Raw genomic sequence first — 22,957 nt, 5'->3', positions numbered from 1 at the left:
AATACCACATTTTTAACAACTTTACATATTTTTGAAAATTGTGATTATCTTTTACTCAAAAATAGAAGAAGTGCAAACTTAGAAGGTGGTGGATATCAGCTTTAAACAGGAGTTTTACGGGCAAGGATACATATTTTTTCAAGGCAGCGCCACTGCCTATAGACCATAAGAGAGTCCCTACCCCATTTCAAGCTTCAGATAAGCAATAGACCTTTTATAGACCACTAACAAAAGCAACAACTTGTTACCTGTCGAATAAACGTCACGTAGTGTAGCGCAGGCATAAACAAACTCAGAAATAAACGACTCGCCGCCTTTGATCCGTTTTCCGATAAACGATTGAAACTGCAAGTATACTCTGAGTAACTGCCATACACACATTACCAAGTACTTACGAAATACTTGGCAAGTCCCTTTAAGCCTTTAAGGCGGTTACTCATTACGCAAACTTGCAAAGTATTTCCAAATTACTTGGCAAGCAGCGAGTAATGTTTACGGCTGCTCGCAACTGCTTGGAGAATTACTTACGCTTCGCTTGTCTGAAAACGGGTCCAAGTCAAAGGCGACGAGTAGCTTACTTCCGAGTTTGCTAATGTCTGCGCTACACTACGCGAGGTTTATTCGACAACTAACAAGTTGTGTTTCTTAATGGTCCAGAAAAGTCTAATAGAACTTAGCCTACTCCTGACTCTCACACACATACTCCTATTTACAGCTGATATCCACAATCTTCTAGGTTTGCACTTCTTTTTACAGAAGTAGCTAAAGTTGCTAAAGGTATACAGTGGTCGAGCCAAGGTTCTTTTGGTTTACCAGGGAAGAAATCTACTCCTGTTGAGGATCTGTTTTGAGCAAATTGTGGTGCCTGCATTTGATCTCGCACGTTTCCGCCAACTTTATCTTCGACCACGTTTATTCTAAGAACCCTCTAGATTATAGGCTTTTGCGTAAGTAGTTATTTAATCTTCGCAAGGTTCTTTTTCTTCTTTTTCTTATTCTTCCTACTTGTTTTCCCCTCCTGGTACAAGCGATCCATTGCTCCTGGACCACTTGTCCTTAACGATCCCTAAAAATCTGCGCGGATCCCGCGCGGCACCATGAAAAAAAATTTAAGCGTTTTCTGTGTTGTTTTTCTCCTAGTGTCATATAATTTATTAAACTTTAAATCGGCTGCCAATCGTAGCGTAAGTGACGATTCCTATAGGCGTAGTTATTAATTTTTCCTTTTTTTTTAAATTTTATTATCTTCCGTAGGGATCACGACTCAGCTGTGATAAATCTAGTCCATTTGCCAGCATTAATAAACCAAAGGTCCACGAACGTTTCCTTTTGTTTTGCATCCCTCACTTTACCTCGCATTGCATCTAATTTTGTATGCTTCTTTTATATATCTTGGTTGTTTTTCTGTATTAATTAGTACGAATTCCCTTTGGGAGCACGGATTGCTAGTCGGACAAGGCAGTTCTACCGTGAAACATGTTTGTTTTTTTTTAAATGTCGAGATTTAACGCTAAAACCAGGATACCTTAAAATCTACCTAAAACCACCACATTTCAGAAAATTTGTTTTTTCTTCTTCCATTGCCCTATCCATTGCGGACGCGGACGTAAAGTAACTTAAACTTATAATACAATATTAGTTTGTGATACCACCATACCTATGAAAACTGATGTTAAGACGACAGTAATTGGTAATTCCACCCTCAAACATTTTAAATTACTGTGTCATTAATATTTAGAACTGAAACACTTTTCATGGCGCAAAAATTGCAAAATCACCAAACAACCAAATTCGGCATCCAAATTCCAAATGTCAAAAATCCCAAAGCATCTGATGTCTCCTCTGATAGCTCAAAATATTTACGCATAGTAGCAAAATGTAGCAACCATTTCGAATATGATGGGCTTGTCAGGTCTCTGGCATATAATGTCCTTTTTAATACATGGACTTGACTGTTATATCTACACCAAATTTAAGCAATTTCTCTTATCGCAACAATGTAAAAATGAATAGCGCAATTTTCACCACAAGAATTAATTTAAACGCGAATATTCTCTTTTCAAAGGCGGATGCAAAATCGGGAATTAAAAATCCAGATTTAATCCACAAGTGCAAAATGCGAGCAACCGGGGGTAAGGTTCTTTTGGGATTTACAGCCATTGAACAATAAAAATGTAATTTTGATTTCCACGATGATCAAAAGGGAATTCATCAAATCGTTTGTTCCAGCAGAAACTCCCTCACCTATCACAAAAAGCCATAATCTAACCCTCTTGTAAAGGGCGTCCATCAAATTCAATCTGACTGTGGAACACGCACCGTGTTTTTGAAAGGATGATGTATTATTGTAAGCGAATGAAAATGTGGTGAAGCCAGCGGCGTGCGTATATCCTAACACGGCACTGTTCATACGCATGCTTAATTTTTCAAATGATTCACCAAAGGAATTTTTTTAAGATCTTAAAATGCTTCAAACAACCATGAATATTTTTTTATTTCACAATTTTAACGAAATTCACCCATTTACACATTTGACCGCAGTTGTTTTAAAAAGCCAACACAAATTTTATTGCCTCACTTGGAATTAGATTTTCAAACGGTCATTTATTACAATCATACGAATAACCAAAACGCTAAAAAAGTCCGTAACCACTCTTATATAGTCTAGATTAGTGGGAAATGAATAGGGAAGTAAGTGCAATAAATGCAAATATCTGAGAAGAATGATATAGTGTTTGATTGGAGCCACAGTTTCCTATGCAATATCTTTTGCACTAAAAATTTTTTCAACATGGTAACAGATGGAAACTGAAAATAAGAGAATTTCCAGAAATTGCTGTTTGTTGCCGGAACCTGAGACTTAATAAAAATAGGGTTGTCATTCGACTAAACGACTTGGAAAAAAAACACGAACTCGATCTGTTTGTAACATTCCAGCACCGTTTATTAAACATTAGTTTTGCTTTGGTTAATTTTTTTTTCGAATATCATTTTACCCAGTAATGACGTTTATTTTGACTTTTTCAATAAATAATGCATTGCAGAAATAAATCTTCATCTCGCATCTTATTCAATTCACTACTTCTGCTGTTCATTTTACGGTCAAACATAAGAGAGAAAATCAGAGAGATAGACTTTTTAATTAATTGGACTATTCGTCTTTTGTTTTCATCCTGCCCGTTTGGTGGGAACCAGGCATCAGGTACCATAGTTATCACCAACCCAGAAACCTTTTACCTATTTAAATTAAATTAAATACTATTTATGAGCGTTGGCGCCCCTCAATCTTTTAAGATACACTTTAATTGCAGAATTTTACTTTGTTTGCTGTAACTGTACAAAATGTTGGGTTACAACCAGAGACTGATGGGGGTAATTTGGCATTACTAAAGTTGAGGAATCGATTTTGAATTAGATCAACATCTTCACCAACGAGTTGTATGCTGTTGTAGTGTGATAAAATATAATTATCGGGAAAACTGCATTATATTACGAGACTAGCATATCGAAATTTAATTTCTACAACGACAAAATCATGAGAAACATTTTTTTTTTTCAGACTGGAGGTTAAATTAAATGCGAACCAGTACTACCGATTTCATAAAAGCAAGTCAAGAAAGCAATATATTTTGCATATTTCAATATATTTGACAACATATTTGACTACGATTCGCCAAGTTCTTTAGCAAAGGTGCTTTGAAATTCATCCAGATCTACCTGTAGTTTTTTTGTTTAGACAGATAAACCACCGAAGGTATGGTAGTTGGTCTAATTAACTAACCAAACCCATTAATGAATCTCTACTGTATCCTCTAATATATAGCCAACGATTCGAATGACATATTAGGTCGTTAAATTCACCATTATTACAAATTTTCTTAACCTACGGAAGCATATAAAAATTGAAATGAAATATATCTGTCAACTATGCATCTTCCATTATTTTTAACAAATTTAATTCATATTTAGTTTTAGTTTCGTACTTATTGTATTGCTAGCAATAACCGTTCAAATAAAACATGCTACAAACAGCTCCGATTGTTAATTTTCAATGTATTTCATTGTTTTATTCTTCTAATTTATTTTTGGTCCCACTGAGAGACGATTTAAAGAAAACAAACGTTTTTGAAGAATTATTAAAAGTGTTTAATATATCACGTCAATGCACTATTTAATGGCGCCAAAATTCAAGGGCTCTTACATTTTTTTCTTATTCTTAGAATGCTTAAAAAATCCCTAATTTGCAGCGTAAAATTCACTACCTGCATACTTTCAAATAAAAAGGTGTTATATTAAGCGTGACTACGCTACTGTTTTCGATAAAAAGAACTTCTAAATGAAAAATGAGTGTCACGCTTGCACGAAGCGGCAGGACTACTCATTTTGCCCTAATTTCCGTCCAGTTTATTTATTGTTTACTCGGTCTGTCCGCAGAATTATAAAATGGATAGTGCACTTTGCCATTGTAATTTGATATCGCTGGAATACGATCTATCTTCATTATTCATTATTTTGGTTATTGGAGGCACTTTGATAAATCCTTTGAGCTCTTTCAACACACTAGCGGTTTTCCCATTATTTATTTGCAGAAGAAATCTCGGAAATGATCAGTGGATAGAAGCCCTAAGTAAGGATGCACTTGAGTCTGATGCTTCTAAACAAATTTGGATTAGGTTTTCCTCCATATTAAAGCAAACAGGAGTTTTCTCATTTGCTAGAAACTAATAGAAGGTAGCGACTAAAATAATCTAAGACTCCAAAATCTATTTATACAAATCGAATTAATGTTCGTGATAATGTAGAATTTGAGAAATGTATAAATTGGCTGAATTGATTTAAATAAGAAATAGGCATCTTCAGTTACTCAATGTCACATGAGTGACATTTAATACGAGGGTAACTTGGAAAGTTTCCAAACTTCACCCTGAAGACGGCGACACTACTTACTAAAGCTCTTACTGTAGCTTAGGAGATGAAGGTTCGGGACGTCTAAAAACTGAAACTACCGACGAAAATATTGCTATATCAAATGGTGATAATGGACCGTCGAATTAAAGCAGGTTATGGAAATGTTCGAAGAACGTGTTTGTCACATTTTAAATGAAGATTTAGGCATTACATAGAGATAATCAAATGATTTTATTGATTAGGAAAACCATCAAACTCTTATAAACTACCAAACACTGTAATAAATGTATCATCGCACCAACTTTCGGAAACTGAAAAATTAGTTGCATCGCCCTAAAATCTCTAAAATCCAATGCAGAAATCGTGATCCTAAAAGCAGATAAAGGAAATGCTACGGTAGTCATGAATACAAATGAATATGAGGAAAAGATTGAAGATATTCTTACAGACTTAAAAAAGATCCTACGCCATCTATGGATCGCAACCTTAAATCTGTTATTAAGGCTTCTTCTCTATCAGACTCCGTGAAAAAATCTGTTACCCCGCACAACTCTAAAATTCCTCGTCTTTACGGACTTCCAAAGATTCACAAACCAGGATTATCCCTTGAACCTACTGTCAGCAGCATTGGTTCTCCGACATATTCAAAATATCTAGCTTCCTTATTAAAACCCCTTACAGGGAAAACTGACAGTTTCGTACTTAATTCCTTTCACTTCATTGAACAATTAAAAAGCATTACATTAGATAAACAAGATATTCTAGTTAGTTTAGACGTAAAATCCCTCTTTACCAAAGTTCCTTATCGGGAACATATTTTTCTTATAACGGTCAAATTTTTGAACAAACGTCGAGAACAGCTATGGGTTCTCCACTATCACCAGTCATCGCGAATATATATATGGAAGCCTTTGAGCAGAAAGCCCTCGATACCTTTCATCTAAAACCAAAATTATGGAAAAGCTACGTCGATGATACATTTGTTATTTGGCCTCATGATCAAGAAACCCTAGTAGATTTTCTTAGACATTTAAACTCGATACACCCTAACATACGTTTTACCATTGAGTTGGAAGCTAATAATAACCTGCCATTCTTAGATATTCTTTTCAATAGAAAATCAGACCTAACATTGGATCATTGTGTTTACAGAGAACCTACGCACACAGACCGATAGCTTAATGCATGGTCACATCACCATCCGGCCGAAAAATCATCGGTTATCAACTTTCATGTTTACAGAACCGTAAAACTATCTCAGCCCGAGTCACTGAAAACAGAATTAAAACACCTTACCTCTGCTCTTCTGTCTAATAATTTACACATTAAAGATATTAAACGTTCCTTCAAAAAATACACTTCACCACAACCTTCCAATAGTTATGAGGCCGAAAGCAATCCTACACTTGCCACTGTGGTCCTTCCATGCATTCAAAACATCACTGACCATATATCAAAAGTTCTAAAGAAATAAAACGTCAAAACCAGATTTACCACTTGTCCAAATATCTCTCAACATCTGCGGTCCGTCAAAGACAAAATTCCATTTAAGACGCCAGGAGTTTACAGCATGGAATGCTCATGCATATGCGGCAAAAAATACATTGAAGAGACCGGAAGAAAAATATCAACTAGGCTCAAAGAACAGGAAAGAGCCTTACGACTAAGAAAAATAAACTCATCAGCTGTTGCGGAACACACTCATGAAACCGGGCATTAAATTTTATTTGATAAAACTAGAATTCTTGCATGTACCAAGGAAAAATCCGAGAGTATATAGAAATCTATCTATATAGAAATCTACCTAACAATCTTAATCGCGACTCAGGTCTCTACGTGTCCCCAATTTGGGAATCAGTCATGCGAGACGGTGTTTATACCCCTCATTAGCGCCCCTCACTCCTCAAGCAATATATAAGCAGGTACAGAGTAAAATACGAGCCAGTTTCAGTCAAGCTCTGAAGAAGCCAACAGGATGATTGGCGAAACGTCAGCAATTTCGACTAAGCAAAAACCGACGCAGGAGGAATCCAGAAGTTTCGATAAATTACTGTACATGAAACTCGGATAAACTATTATAGGCCCGAATCAAAAATACTGCCAATACAATGGACTACGAAGGGGGAACCGAAAAAAACGAAAACTGTGTTTTCAGAAAGTGATGGCAACTGTTTTTTGGAATAACCATCTTAATCGCTTACCTTAAAAAAAAAAACAACAACAGGATTATACACCATTAATTGATGGAAAACCAACGCGCCGTCTCACACCTTAGCGGCTGCCATGGCGAAGATCCACGAATTACGGTTTAAACAACTTCTTTTTGTCCCCTCTTCTGAAAAGTGCGCTCGCACTGCAATTACCTTCGTGAACAATTATATTGTAGAGAAAAACGCTGGGTACCATTTGGACGAGTTAGAGAGATTGGAGCATCGCTGGGAAAAATGTATAGAGTTACAGGGAGACGATATAGAATTTTTTTTTTTTTTAATGAGAAAAAATATCTTGTGCCATTGTTAAGTCGGAAACTTGTGAACCGGCCCTAGTAAATGCAGTACCTAATCTCTAGTCTGACCGTTTAAGACCATTTTATGTTTGTCGAAACGTATGTGATATCAGGTCAAAACCCAACACGAGACAAATGCAGAATATATTACCTACGTATTGATACTGATACATCATTTATTTTTCCATTCCCTTCTCTAAAATGCCCGATCTAGAGTATCGAATCGGATGTTTTCGGAGATATTTCCCACGGCTTGAATTTTGACGTATTTGAAGTCTGACGGTCATGTCAAAAACTAACGGTCGTAAAAAAAAGTATAGTATAGTTTGGTGAACTTTGGGTCTCCTCCGCGCTCCGCTCGTGCCAAATTAACTTGTGACTCAAATTTGGTTTACCGCACTTGTTCCATAATATACATTTGTTCCCCTTTCTCTAAAATACCCAATTATGCATAATTCAGAAATTATTTAATATTCATGGTGTCCTATTTAAAACAAAAAAGTTAAAGGAGAAACAACTTTTATATATCATACTACAATATCTTAAAAGTATAAATGAATACAAACAATTTTTATCTCTATAATTTTTTAATAATTTTAACAGCTTCTGAGAAAAGGTTTCATACCTTAATAAACGGCCTATTCTGTGTAAACAAAACACGTTCATCCTTATAAGATTTTTTTTAACACCCAGTACTTACATTATGCTTTTGATTGAATTCAGGTAAAAAAACGCCACCCTCGAGTAATATGATTTATCATTCGAAAGCACGTGACAAAAAGGCAATCGATTTAAAACGTAAAAAGTGATTACTTTTGGGAAATTAGAGAGCTGTTTGACCGCGATCAGCTTTTTGCGGATTGCTGGTCCGAAACGCGGAGAAAATTATTCCAGATTATCTTGTGCGTTCTTGTCCGCTTCCTCCGTTCCTGTAATTTAGTTTCTCGTGTCGAGATTACGTCGACCGCCTTAACTTTAACACCAAGAGTCGTTTGTAAATGCATTTAACAGCTAATAAGTTTCAGTGAGTTCGATGCGATGAAATTAATGACGTTTTCGAAAAGAAAAAAAATTGTACCAGCAAATGTGCGATTTCTTTAATCCCGAGATTTTCTGTAGTCGAGGCTCCACTGAATAGTTGAAACCATTTGATTACTCCCATCAGCACAAATGACTCAAATCGTTTTTGACACACATAACGTGATTTGACAATGTTTCCAAATGTTACTTAATTTTTGGACAATTTTTTTTTCACTTTAACCATACTTTGTCCAACGTGTTAACCTTCTATGTTCGTAAAAAAATTGACCTACCAGACTTGACTTTTATTCACTTGTAATATCTAATGCGGTAGCTCCGTTCTCCTCTTATCTTGTGATCATGCTTTGAGGGTTTTGTCAATTAAAAGTCGCAATTGGCCAATCGTTTTGCGCTGATTAGTGTGTAGAATAATCCACTGCAATCATCGTTGCCACAGTCATTTCAGGCAAAAAATTCGGATACAACCATAGATCGGTGGTCGTTATTTGCTTAGACAAAATGTTAACCGATATATAGCGTCGCGTTTGTTTAATTTTTGCATGAAAGAAGAGAATCAAAATTACCCAACAAATCAGTGCAATAAAGTGGTTTTGTTATATTAGGAATTGTTTATCTTATCTTTCAGGATATTCCAAAAAAAATAATGTAATTATTATTGGGACATCAGCTACCACAGCCCCAAAATCAATAATGTGCCGAATTTAAATAATACAAAATGAGAATTTATGACCTATTCTTCGAAGAGCCTTATACAAAAAAGATCTTTTTAGGAGAATATAAACTTAAAATAATCGAACCTAAAGAATAGAGGGTGTATCAGATAGCTAATTTATGTGAGGGTTTTATGACTAAGGGTGTCATTTAAATTTTATTACACATAAAAATCCTACGAACGTTTCTGATAGAGACAAAAGTGTGTCTTTCTGTATTTCCATGTATTATTATTTGCAATGATAGTCGCACATCTGCTTGCACTTTTAACCTTCATAAAATGCAGACAATAATATTTAAAGTTGAAAATGTTTATGTATGCAACTACAATAAGTTAACTGAAAATATTAGACGTTGGATGATGCAGCACATGTTACAGTTAATCGAAATGGGATTATCAATATCCAATTAATAATCGAAGTCCCTGACAGGTTTTTCTACTACTTACTCTAAAATACTTTTTCGCTTCACTTCGCTCGTGTCAAAATAAGCTCGTGACTGAAATGGCGTTTATCGAATAATTTACTATAAAAAATACAATTCACGGTTTATTTTTAGGATTCACTTCGACCGAAACAATTTCCACCATTTTACATAATTCATCCAAATTGAAAAGTGCCAATTAACCTTAAGCTCAGAGATTTGAGTCTAAGACGATGTCATAATCAAGAAAAATGGAAGCTTGATATCAATACTAAATTATTCGACAAGTTTTATTAAGGACACTTCAGCCAAGAGTTTGCTTAGGCAAGAGTGTTTAACAAACGAGGAACTGAACATTTTCCGTACTCTTGATCCGTGTATGAGTCAAAGCTAACAAATGTCAAACTAAGATCATTGTTTTAAAGATCTACCGAAAACATCTCATCGCTCACAAGTACCGATTTGTGTGAGATTAAAACGCCAGAATCATTAAACAATGACGCGAGCCAATGCTATTCGGATGCTTTTGTTAAGGGTTGGGACAGATTCGATGTGTTCATAAAGGATGTTGACATAAGTGAAGTAAATTTTCAATTAAATGTGTAAAATGATAATTTTTTTAGTGACGGTATTAGAAAAAACATAATATTCAACGCTCTTCAGACACTGGTTTATTAAACCGTCGCGTCACTTCGTCCACTTCACTTTTTTATTAAACTCATAACAAATGCGTCATCGAACTTCTCGTATAATATACCACACTATATTTCCTGTAACCATTTTGATTAATTTGTTACCAGTTACACAGATTTTATAGTGACATTGACAACCTACAGCTTTTTCAAAAATTTGCAGAAAAATTTGAGCTGATAAATAATGCATAACGGAAAAATAAGTTGCCAAGAGTTTTTTCACGCGGAGTACTTACATTAATTTAACATAGGTAAAATCTATAACTAATCCAGTAGTTTCGAATTAAACAACATTGTTAATAAGTTTCACCCATATTAATATTCATGTACCTACAAAGGCACGTTTTTTTGTTGCTAAATACGAGTGATTTACTTAACGTTGAACAAACTTCACAACCCGCGGTTAATCTGATATGCCAGAACTTTAATCGTTCATCTTTTTATTGGATTTAACTCTGATGAAACATCGGCCATTCAGTAACACATATGTGCATAGCGGTCGGATGATCATTTAAAACGCTTGTCTGGTTACATTATCTCGATCCACACAATGTTTTGCTGTTTACCAGCTAAACCACGTTTTGATAAATTGACTCCAATGATTCGAAATAGTATTCTAACGAAATTAGATTTTCTGGAAACTGACAGCAGCGATAACGCCGCTTTCAATCTATATTACCTCATCCATGGGTTGACATGTTTTTGTTTGAACCGAATGACTCTTTTTAAGGGCGCCCGAAAATGTCTATCTTCATAAAATTTTTATAATGGTAATAGTAGGGTGAAGGGTGTCCCGAAATGAGTGGGCCAAACTATAACAGCATATTCTACGTCTAAAATAAGCCCCTAACGGAATCACGGGCCTAAAAAGAAATGAACTGATAATAGTTTTTTATTAATATTTCCGAGAGAGGTTGAGAGAAAAGAAATAACTTTTTTCAGTTTACTTTTAGACTTTATTCCTATAAAATCGGAAAAGTTGTGTTCGGTTACGAGAAAAAGTTAGACTCAGTTGATATACATCTTTATCTGCCAATCCTCTGTTTCAAAAAACGCTCCATACTTACAAAAAACCAAATAAAAAAAAACTTTATGACAATATAACCAAAAAATCTGCATAAATGCCAAACTCACAACAAAATAACAATGTTATCAATTCTGTTTCAAGGCCTGCTTGTCAATTTTGATAAATAAATAAAATGGGCATTAATGTATTTTTGAGATCCATTTGCCTCGAAAACGGGCTATTCAGCGATATCATTCGAATGTGCTTTTTTCCCGTAACAGAATACATATTTTCTGGTTATAAAAGAGTAAGTGTAAAAGCCAACCCACAAAAAAAATATTGCAGTTTCTTTTGCCCGTTCTCCTGAAAAGTTACACCCCTGATCAATATTTGACAAACTAAAACGTTAAAATTTTCGTTCTTTCCACCTGTTTCGAAAATATTAATAAAAACCCCGTTTCAGATCCATTCCTTTTAAAGTTTGTGGCTCCGTTAGAGGGCGTTTATTGATATATGTTTATATAGAAAAGTAAGACTTATTTTTTGCTGTTATAGTTCGGCCAACTTATTTCAAAATCATTCAGGATAATTATATATTGCTTCATTTAATTTTAACCGAAATACCTTCGTATTTTTTATGAAAACTGTCCACACTTTGAATCTTTGGGTTTTCCTACAAATGATATAATGCTGTTCCCAATAACTTAAAGAAATTGATGCCCCACATCTCTTAGAAAAAATTATATATCAATAATATATATAATATATAATCAATCTATAAGTAAGCTAGTTCGACTCAACAAAAACCGACGTAGGAGGAATCCAGAAGTTTTATAAAAAGTATTACAGTAGCCTGTGGAAGTTTCTTGGAAAAAAAAATTATTATAAATATACAATCATTTGCCATTTGTAGCAATTTTTTTATATAAAACTCAACGACAAATGTCAAATGACAGTCAATTGTTTTACTAGGAGTCATTATAGCTTTTGTAGTTAAAAACAACAATTTCAATGTGCAATATACCTAAAATATCTGGAAACGCCCAAAGTCGCTCGCAGCAGTGTTTAACGAAGGTGACACCAATCACTCCTGATCATTACATAATTAGATATTTTAGAGTAGAGAGGAAAAAAATATTTTTATCCAAAATAATAATTGAACGCACTGAGAACCAAAACTCTAAACTAAAACTAGCTCATCTTAGCGATACCTATGTTATAGATCACAGTGCCTAGTCGTGGCGGGTATTGAACTGCAATCAAGCGTAGGTTCCCGCGATCCCCGAGTTTTTTTTTTGTTACCCAGCCGATTAGAGCTAGTCACATTAGTAATATACTTAATGTTAGTATTGTATGAATGCAGTTGTGGTTGTAAACTTGCTATTGTACCCTGTATATTATTTGACTGTTAATTAAGATAACAAAAATGCAAATTAATAATAAAGAAATTGACGACGCTACAAAACGTATCCTCCGCGAGGTTAGTGCCTTATGACTGCACTTGTTGTGCATTGTGCAGTAAGATGAGTACAAATACAAATTCCATATATTTTCACTTGCCAACCAACCAGCATTAAGCATACGTCGGTTAAGTAGTCAGAGATGGACAAGACACAAAAAAAATTCATTAATAATCACAGAAAGTGAAACCTACGATTGTTAGAAAGTCACATTATTTATTCCTGATCTTCAAGCGCAACAAGATAGAGTTCCTTTTGTTTAATTGTGAAACTGCAGAAGCTTTACCGAACATATCCTCAGAAATAGAGCAACAATCGGTGGTCCAGCAAATGCAGTACATTATGGTAGTACAGAATTTCAGATAGAAGGAAAAGTAAAAATAGCACATGCAATGTAATAAAAAAGAAATATTAAACAATTTATTATGTTAGGGTCTGAACTAGTGGACGATAAGGAAAATAATACTTCCAGTTTAGGACCATAATTTCTACAAAGAAGTTCATAAAGAAAATCTTGGTTTTGTTTCTTTACCAAATTAAAAAATGTAAATTAGCAATATATATAAGGTATATTTAAATATTTCTATCTATCAATCTAAATCACCGAATCATTCAAAAAAATGACTGACTTATTTGCCATGTTTAGAATATATGCGACCTCTGAATTTTTCACAATTTCTCAAATAATACAAAACTTGTTTTATTGCTAGAATTCGACCTAATATAGAAAGTGAAGCTTTGATTTAACGTGATTTTTAAAGCTCGGAATTTTATGTAAATAAAAAAATGGCACTGAAAGTACTAATTTAGGTTTGCTTAATTATTGGGAACAGCGATTTCCATAGGTTAACTTAAAAATACAGTATCCAAACTTATTGACGATCTGTCAGCGGTCATGTTGGTTGTTGAATGCCGCAGGGCCATTTGTTACAAGCGAGATTTTAAATACAGCACATGTGCATGTTGAATGGGCTTTCTCAAAAAAAATTCATAGTTGCTTCCTAACTTCCTGTACTACCGGCATAGGTTAGTTACTATCAGTTTTGGTTTCAGTTTTGATCAAGTCAGTAATATGCGCTGTCTTCCATTTAACTGTTGTAAACCTGTTTCAGATAATTATACCATAAAAGTTTTCTGTAAACTGTTTCGCAAAACCAAAACGCTATCATTGGTGCAATCGTATGCAGTGTAACTGTTTCACATGCATGATTTCTATTGTCTGTCAAGTGTTATTCTATCTAAGCATTTCTCGCGAGTGTTCAAACAAACTATTTCAATAATATCTAAACTAAAATCTAATTCACATTCTATTTTTTTTTTGGGGTCGTCGAGTCTTCGTAAGTAGCTTTCCTCTTCTGTTGGAAGAGATCATTTTCTCTCAAGCCAAAAGCATTAACGAGCAAGTAAATTTGCATTTCGCCTCGACGGTGATTCTAAAAGAAAGGGTTCCGCTCTTAAGTTTTATTAGCCATAAACTGAAAATGTGACTTACGCAATAGAATAATAAACCAGCTCTGAGGGACATTATTAAAAATGAAATACTTTTTCTTTATTTTTATTAAAAGCTCTTTTTTGATTATATTTTGTTCGCTCCAAGTAATCTTATGCAAGCAGTGATGAAAACGTATTGTGAGAGAAAGTTGCGTTATCATTATGATTTTCCACAAACCATCTTACTTTATACTAAATATACACAATGGTGTACAAATCCAAAAAAAGTCAAATGAGAAGGCAAACAAAAGACAATTTCTCAGACAAGAAATGTACACGGATACATACGTACACATATGTTTTTTGATATCAGTCGAAATACAGGGCATTAAATTCAAATTTTTATTCATTCATTTTCATTAATTTTTTGTGAAAAACATGAAGGGGGCGCCATCAATATGTAATTTTTTATTATTTTGAAAGTCTTATTTTTTCTGCAAGTGCTAATTACATTTTGCAAGTTACATGAAAAAATGACCCATCAGTTTTTCACAATAAAGGTATCTTTTCGCACTTTTGTAAGCGTTGTTGTTATTTATACATATATCAGTTTTTTGTTTTTTGGATATCTGTCTAATTTGAAATAGCAAGCACATCGATGTTTTATTCGCAGTGTCAGTTTAAATTTTTATCGGTCCTGTTATTATTTTATTCACAATATGGAATTTACGTCCAATGAATTTGCCGATTGTCATTTAATGAAAGCACGTGTTCCCGAATAAAGAAAAGAGTAGATCGCAAGTTAAGTGAGACCCTTAAGATTTACGATGTTGTACTGATTACTCACAGTGTAAGAAAATGCGTCAAATGGCTTAGAGGAGTTTGCAAAAGCCAGTCAAAATTGACGAAAGCAAAACGTTGGTGACGTGCACCTTGGAAGAGTTTTACACCGTGGACAAAGAGGCTGTGGTGAGGTTGAGGCTGGTCACGTTTGGTGAGGGTTTTTTTTATTCAATGTATTTTGGATTTTTTGATCAATTGTCCAATTCTAGAAATATTCAACAGTTTCCAAGCTTTTTAGACATCCATTATATATTTCGATCTCTAAATTTACAGATTGAGGAATTCGTTTGATGTCGCCACTGTGGGCAATAATTTGCTGATATTCCTCATCGCACTTTATGTCTTTATATCTCGACCCGGTTCAGTTTACTCGCTTTTCTAATTACCAAACTTTCTTGCATTTTAATAAATAGAAATTTCTCATTATGAAATGCTGGGTATTACATTTATTAAAAGTTGTATAACAATTTCGAATTTGACACAATTTAAGCTACTTCATTTGCAACTTCTTTTTTGATCGTAAAAAATTATTTGATATTGCTTTTCACTATTTATTTGATTTCGGACTGACGTAGTATGGCACTTGGTTTTTCCCTACCTAACTAAAACGAAAGTACATGCGTTTTAGCAATGTAGTAGGTGCGAGTTCAAAGTTTCATATAAATAATTTACCATTAAGTAATAATTAATGGTAATTAATAACTGATATTTCACAATTTGTATTATTTAAGTAATTTTTTAGGAATTTGTTAATAAAAAGTTATGCTATTATCAGTTTTTCTTAATACAACCCTTTTCTAGGTATTTCTAGGTAATTTTCCTTGAGCCATTAGTTGAAAAAAAAATATCTTCAAATATATTCCGACGAGAGAGACGAATGGGTTGAGCACGACCCTGGCGCGGCCAGTCAGTCGCGAGTCCGTGTTCGACAGTTCCAAGAGCTCGGGCGTTCGCTGCTGACGGAGTGAAGTCAAAGGTCGCTTGCTTGCCGCGTCTCACTGCCTTTCTTAAAAGCCGAGTATGGCGCTCGCTTGGGGTTAGTTAAAACGAGATGTCGGAACGCAGTAATATGTTGTATAAATAATCGACGGATATTATTATTATTAGTATTAAAAATGTTAGTGAAATAAATTTTAACACAATTAAATTAGAACAAAAAATGTTCAGATTTTCACAGTTATTTAACAATTTATGACAGCTGTTTCAGCAACACCGTGATAAAGGCACTAGTTACTGAAACAGTAAAAATCTGAACATTTTTTGTTCCAATTTAATTGTGTTAAATCGATTTTCATCAAATAAAAGCCACCGCAGTACAATAAATTTTAAATTCCTTTTGTTTCATTTCATTTTGACGATACCGAAGAGTTTTTGTATCCAAAAATGCAACAATATAATATCTTTCAGTTATTTGTGGCACCAACGCCAGTCAGTTTGTTCTGAGAAAAATATTTTCAAAAAATATGTTTTGAGTCAAATTAAATTTTTAATTTCATTTCTTTATCTTTCTTTCTAATATCATATTTATTGTTGTTTAGACAAAAAATTTTCAAGCTTACAAGTGAAAATATTGGATCTCAAAAATAAATTTTCTATCATATCAACCGTTAAATATTATAAAATGTGTTACATTTTAGGTATAGAGTTTGAAAGTAAAAAAATATCGGAAATAATTAAACCAAACAGTGACAAATAATATTTATTTTCAATGTATTTTTTTAATACTTTTTGTTTTCGTCATTTTTTTTTCTATTTGGGGTAACAGCATTTTTTGGATATTATTTGCAGGTTGCTCTAAGGCAACAGCCATGAAGATTCCGATAATCCACGAGCATATAATATCAGCGATGGCCGACTTAATCTGAAATATAGTTAATTGATGTTCAAAATCATGTACAAAAATAAAATAGGAACAACTTACAAAAGACAAAAATTCTACTTGTACTAAGCTATTTACTCCTCCTCCTCTGGCAAATACAATCGAGAAATGGAAAATGTACGTGCAATAACTAAAGTTTCCCAGAATGACGGCATATTTCCATTCGCAAATATTTTTGATCCACCCTAAAATACAACTATTAGTAATTAGATAATATTATTGTACCAAACCGATGAACGAATAAACGAAAAGTATACCAAGGTGTAATTTGATACATTAATAAAACTTGTAAGTAAATGTGCAAATCTACCTCCAATGGTTTTTCTCGACAATCCCAACAGACCTAGAGCAATACCAACAGCATAAAGAGGTTTTAAAATAGGTCCAAGGAGGACAGCGCTTATTCCACCCAGTGAGACTGATGCGACGTAAACAACGGTCAATGGTAGCAGTGCAAATGCCCATGGATAATATTTTTCGTACTTCTAAAATTAAATGTGTATAGCATAATAAGTAAAGCAATGAAAAAAAATACTCACAACGGTCGCGCGGTTATCTAGTCACCCAACGTTTGTTAAAGATTTTGAAATAATTATAAAAGTAAAAATTCTAAACTAAGTCGGCCAAATGTGATGCTGGGAAAGAGCAGGATTAGTTTTTATCAATTTTGAATTCATATTATACTTTTTACGTGAGGCTACATGTGTTTGTGTGTATGCTAAATAGCCTTTGCGTACCATTAATAATACATAAAAAACCAATAAAATCATAGCAACTAGAAGCCAATTTCAATGATAGAATTTGAATGTGTATAGGCGAAAGTTGCACTTACCATTATTTCGTTTAAATTCTTTGTCCTAAAGTAAAGGATCCCCATGCCTATACCAACCAAACTTGTCGACCAGTTAAAATAAAAGCTTGTATATTGCCAAATTAATTCTGGAATACGAAAGAAATTGTGCCGCTTTGTATTTCTGAAATGTCAATTAACAATAAAATATGTTGGAATTCTATTAATCAATAATACCTACTCCGGCGATAGCCTTAGAATGATATCCAAATTTCTGAAAAATGTAATTACAGCATTGAAGATTACAGTCGAAATGATCAAAACCAACAATATTTTCCTCGGATTGAACTTCCATTTCAGTATAAAATACAAAATTATCATGGTGATAATATAAAACTGTGTGTCGATTGCTAGATACCAAGTTCCCATATTACACTACAAATACACAATATTAACTAAATTTTTGTATGTAAGGAAACCTAGAATTAAACAGTTTTGAATAAAATATTTAGATATTTTTACAAACATACGGTAGTCAAATTCAATTATATAGAAAAAATGTGTGTAAAATGTAATTTTTTGTTCATTTTTACGTTTAAAAATGGTGAACCATTTAAAAAAAGAGTATGTGTCAAAAAAAATAATTTTACTTCCTATTCGGTTTCAGTTACGAAATAAATAGTGCGGTTGTTTTTATTATACTCATTATACAAAAAAATTAGACCAAGAGAAGTCGCTTGCAGTTTTCTTCCGGTAATATATTTATGAAAAAGAACATAAAGTGAAAGACTGAAAATTATCTTGAGCGCACTGGATCCCTTGTCCAAAAAATTTGAATAAAAAATGTGATCTACGATTAGATAAAATAAATACTTTTTCTGCAATATGAAAATAATTTTCAAAAATTACCATAACAAACCTCCATAAATTCCAAAATTAATACTGTTTCATTGATTTTGTGAATAATCCTTTATATTATAAGATAATTTATCCACTTACGATTTCGTGTGGGTGTAATAAATTACTCGTGTGGAACAGTGTTGCCCACCAGTTATGGCGACAGGCACGCGCGTTCATATACACCAAATCAAAATTTAACGGTCCGGTGCTGAGGATGACTGCAGGAGTTCGGAAAAGCACTACCATGAACAGTAGGGTAGGAAAGTATCTAAAAAAGTACAATTCTCATATATTCGTGTATAATAATAATAATTACATCACCACCTAACTACCCTATTTAATAGCAATATCATGCTATCTTTGACTGTGAATCTTCCATTGGCTCCATGTATTTCTAAAACGTGGTTTGTAAGAAGCCACGACGAGACAACAAAAAATGTTTGAACTAAAAACACATCGAGCACCATTGAGAGTTGGAAAAATATGTGTTGGTAAGCCTAAAAAACAGAAATATATGACAAATTAATTCAATTGCTAGAAAACTTCTATATCTATAAATGTTATTGGACGAAAATCGGCCAAACTTGATTTTTGCACGTTTCCCAACTGAATATTCCAATAATAGTTTTATAAAAAAATGCCCTTTTTGGCAAGTAAAGGCCAATATTTTAAAACCTTCGTAAATTGATTTACCTATTATTTTAAAAACTATCCCCGAGATCAAAATTTTCTAAAACTCTTTAATAAAAAATGTGCACGTTACAACATCTAAAACCTAATTTTGAGCGTTATAATAGAAATTATTTAGCTAACTTAAAAAAAAACGAACTGAATTTTACTATATTGGTCGACTTAGTCAGTTATTATCTAAATCCACAATTCTTTAAAGTGACATTGCTTTGTCATTAAGTCTTTTTGTTGTAAAATCCTGTAGAAATGTATGTACCATATTTTAAGAACACACTTTAAAACTTAGAGGCTCTAACTGAAGTGGTCATAATATATATGTATATGCCCACGGGATCTTAAATTGATACATCCTATCAGATTTTGCATATAAATTAGCACTAATTTAAATGAATTTTGCTCCTTTAGTAAATGCAAGCAACTGAATTTGTCATAACTAAAAGTAAATTATTGATTAAACAAATAATTAAATTGACATTGCTTTGTCATTAATAATTTTTATTGTAAAATCCTGTAGAAAATTATGTGCCATATTTTAAGAACACAGTTTAAAACATATACGCTTTAACTTATACAGTAGTTATATATGAATACGCAAACGAGACATCCTATCAGGTTTTGCATTAAATATTTAAACGAATTTTACAAATTAACAATGAGTCATGAAAACACTAATTAAGAAAAGTGTCTAATTTATTTAAAACGGTGGATGTTAAACGATCATTAAAATTACTTCTCCCTAGGCAGCACCTACTTGCTCTATCGCTTCTGGATTTGACACAAACAGTTGTGCCCACGATAGTTTAGTATGACAAAATATCACCAATGTCATATTGTAAAATCTCACAGCTTGAATTCCTCGTAGCCGATTAAAATCACTATTTGCAGTTTTATACCGGGTCAGCTTTTTCCAGTTAGCGGACACCGAAAAGCAGAATATCCACTCATCCACTAAAAAATACAAATATATTCTTTAAATAGATTTTAACAATAGTCAACAAGCTTCCTGCTATTTTCAAAGTTTTTCAAAAGAAGTTTTGCGTAATAATATGAACTTTTCTATAATTTATATTAAGCGGTAGAGTTTTCCAACTTAATTTATTGTCATTTCGCTTCTTTAATCGTTCTTATAAAATCTCATTTTTATTTCACTTTTGATCAGATTTATTACAAATTTGAAAAAATCGTTACAAGAAATACTTACTTACGTTTACTGTCTGGCTTTAATGGTCCCGATTTTCTTTCATATATTGTTGCATAGACAATAAATATCAAATATAAGACAATAGCACACCTATGCAGAAAATTTAAAGGGTCAATAAAATGTTTATGGTAGCAAACTGCGATAATGAGTTTACTTAGCTATGCTAAGTATACATTGAAACTACTTACAAAAAATATTTTTCCAAAGACGAATGCTGCTGTTCTTCTTTGCAAATAACTTCACGCACATTGGCTGACAAATTGAAACTTTTTAATTCTTCACCAAGCTTGCTTTCTATATATCTCAATCTGTTATAGTTTAGCCGCAATTTCTTAGGAACACAAATACCACGCTCGAAATACTTTCTGTCAAAATGGGTGAAGCTGCGTGACCGCAACTAAAATAAAAATCGCGAGTATTCCACTTGCAACTCAATGTTTTAGAATACTGTGACATTACGACAAAGCAGGTAAGTATTATACAAACTATTCACGGTGGATTTCTGGAGTACGGGTGGATTTATGCCGACAACCATTAAATAAATGAACAAAAAAAGTTTGGGTTTATCAAATAAAATTGGCAGCTTCTTTGACGCCAGTTAGAACAATGAAATTGATTTTCATTTTAAACAACAAAGTATTGAAATAGCAAATAAATGATTTCGAAGCTTAATCGGCAAATAAGTGGAATTATTCAGAAAGTGTCAAATGGCATCATTGTGTGACAAAAGTCATTGCAGCTTTAATAATTAATTAATTATTATTATTAGTTAAAAATGTACTCGCGCAAAGCCCAGCTTGTCCTGAATTGGTTTACATACTTAACTGATTTTCCAATATTTTTATAATTTTAATGATTGTTTAGTAACTTAATGCTTCTTTTAACCAACATGATCCTCAATACACAACCACCATTTGTTAATTTGACTAAATGATGTCTAAATGTCTAAATTTATAATGCTTTGAAATGAAACGGCTAGCTTAAAATCTAGAAAAAACTGTTCTTCAATAGTTTTTTCTCACGAAACTGTCACTGAAAACTACTATGGGACGGAAATAATTAATTTAACTTACTTCAATTTCATTCCAGTACTGGGGTCTGGGTACAGGTTCGTTTATTTCGACGTGACATATACAATAATCGTTTTCGTGGATTTTTGTACATTGACTGAAATCTTCTACTGCATAAATAGGAGGAAATTTCTCTAAAATATAAGTGCAGTTTATAAACAAACCGTTTGCTACAGGATGTTTAAAAAATAACTAATTTTCAAATTAGTTCCTTTCTGAATAAGATAATGGGATGAAACGTACAAACAAATATTGAAAAAATTGTTAAGGTGAAACACTTTTTAATCCCTTTTATTTAAAGTGTACCAAATTAAAAAAAAAACTTACTTCCAATAAAATTCAAAAAAGACTTTCTTCCATTACAATTTATCCAAGAATCGTCTGATAATTCAAAGAAGCTCAAAAAGTTAGAACGACCTAATTAAGTGCCTAGTTACATCTTAATTTCGACACACAAAGGTTAATTTCTAAACACTCTCCAAAGAAAAAACATCGCAGTTTGTAGAGTCGGCGCTAATCGAGAAACGCCCCAGGATTCACCAAAGACAATTTGGTTGAGAAAACAAAAATACTTAAAAATAAGCGATGCTACTGCTTATAACGTAAACGACGAAAAAAGAAACGCCTCAATAAGAGATGCGATGATTATTTCGTGCTCCGGAAAAGGACGTCATGGGCTTCTGTAAAGCCGACATGCCTACGGCTAACTATTTTTATTTAGAAAATTGATACCGATCGTTATCTACGGATAAACCCTTTTTCCATTAACAGTCCAATAATTTTAAAATCGACTCACCTTCAATATTTAACGCACCGACACCCAAAACAAACCAGGTGGCTAACAAGACTTTCATATCGTTGATTTAGCAACCTATAAATTAGTTTATCTATTTCAGAAATTTTATTAAGTATCTTGAAATTAGATGTTCCATAATTTAATCGCCATATAGGATGAAAAAGGTGATAATATAAATGAAAATAAGAAAATTTCTTAAATAAATGTGGTGACTAATGTTAGTTATTATGTGATACAAAACTCCAACTCAATTTCAAAATATTCAAAGTTCAAAATTCAAAAATAGTAGTTGTTAATTTGAACCTAATATTGAAATATTCTGTTAACAATTTATCACCTTATTTTTATTCTGTATAGAGCGAATATTAATAGTTCTATAGAGCGAAGTAAAAATATAAACTGTAAATCTGATTTACAGTAGGTAAATAGCAGATATGGCATTCCTAAATCTACCCCAAACCAATTCGACTCGATCTCCGCAAAATTCTAAGTAAATCTTTTCATTAACCCTTCAAGCCGATTCCCTAAAGTTTTTGAAAATAAAACAAAAATTAGAAACTCTATATAAATGAAATTTATAATTTACGCCCAAAAATGAAAGCTAAATGTA

General features: G+C 33.1%; 1 protein-coding gene across 1 annotated transcript; it reads right to left on the bottom strand.

The window, feature by feature from the left end:
• Nucleotides 1–709: 709 nt before the first annotated feature.
• Nucleotides 710–22,405, bottom strand: LOC132698205 (nose resistant to fluoxetine protein 6-like). The gene is made up of 13 exons (XM_060664191.1): nucleotides 22,348–22,405; nucleotides 21,555–21,721; nucleotides 20,670–20,878; nucleotides 20,486–20,571; nucleotides 20,032–20,228; nucleotides 18,915–19,087; nucleotides 18,690–18,858; nucleotides 17,932–18,125; nucleotides 17,733–17,874; nucleotides 17,211–17,385; nucleotides 16,943–17,085; nucleotides 16,760–16,882; nucleotides 710–928 (listed from the first exon to the last, which is right to left on the bottom strand). The coding sequence occupies exons 1-13, from the start codon at nucleotides 22,403–22,405 to the stop codon at nucleotides 710–712; spliced, it is 2,055 nt and encodes a 684-aa protein (XP_060520174.1).
• Between the last annotated feature and the right edge of the window lie 552 nt (nucleotides 22,406–22,957).

The sequence above is a fragment of the Cylas formicarius genome, unplaced genomic scaffold, assembly GCF_029955315.1.
Source record: "Cylas formicarius isolate icCylForm1 unplaced genomic scaffold, icCylForm1.1 PGA_scaffold_10__41_contigs__length_53128322, whole genome shotgun sequence".
NCBI classification, from domain to species: Eukaryota; Metazoa; Arthropoda; class Insecta; order Coleoptera; family Brentidae; genus Cylas; species Cylas formicarius.
The sequence above is the reverse complement of the archived record's forward strand: the minus strand, read 5'-3'. Positions and strand labels throughout refer to the sequence as shown.

Bases quoted from the DNA above. Each gene is read 5' to 3' on its own strand.
- LOC132698205 (XM_060664191.1), bottom strand. From the start codon at position 22,405: ATGAAAGTCTTGTTAGCCACCTGGTTTGTTTTGGGTGTCGGTGCGTTA. The intron at 17,086-17,210 runs GTAGATTTGCAC...GTTGTATTTTAG, and splicing joins GTCGAGAAAAACCATTGGAG to GGTGGATCAAAAATATTTGC. The intron at 929-16,759 runs ACGAAAACAAAA...CCTATAATCTAG, and splicing joins CCCAAATAGAAAAAAAAATG to AGGGTTCTTAGAATAAACGT.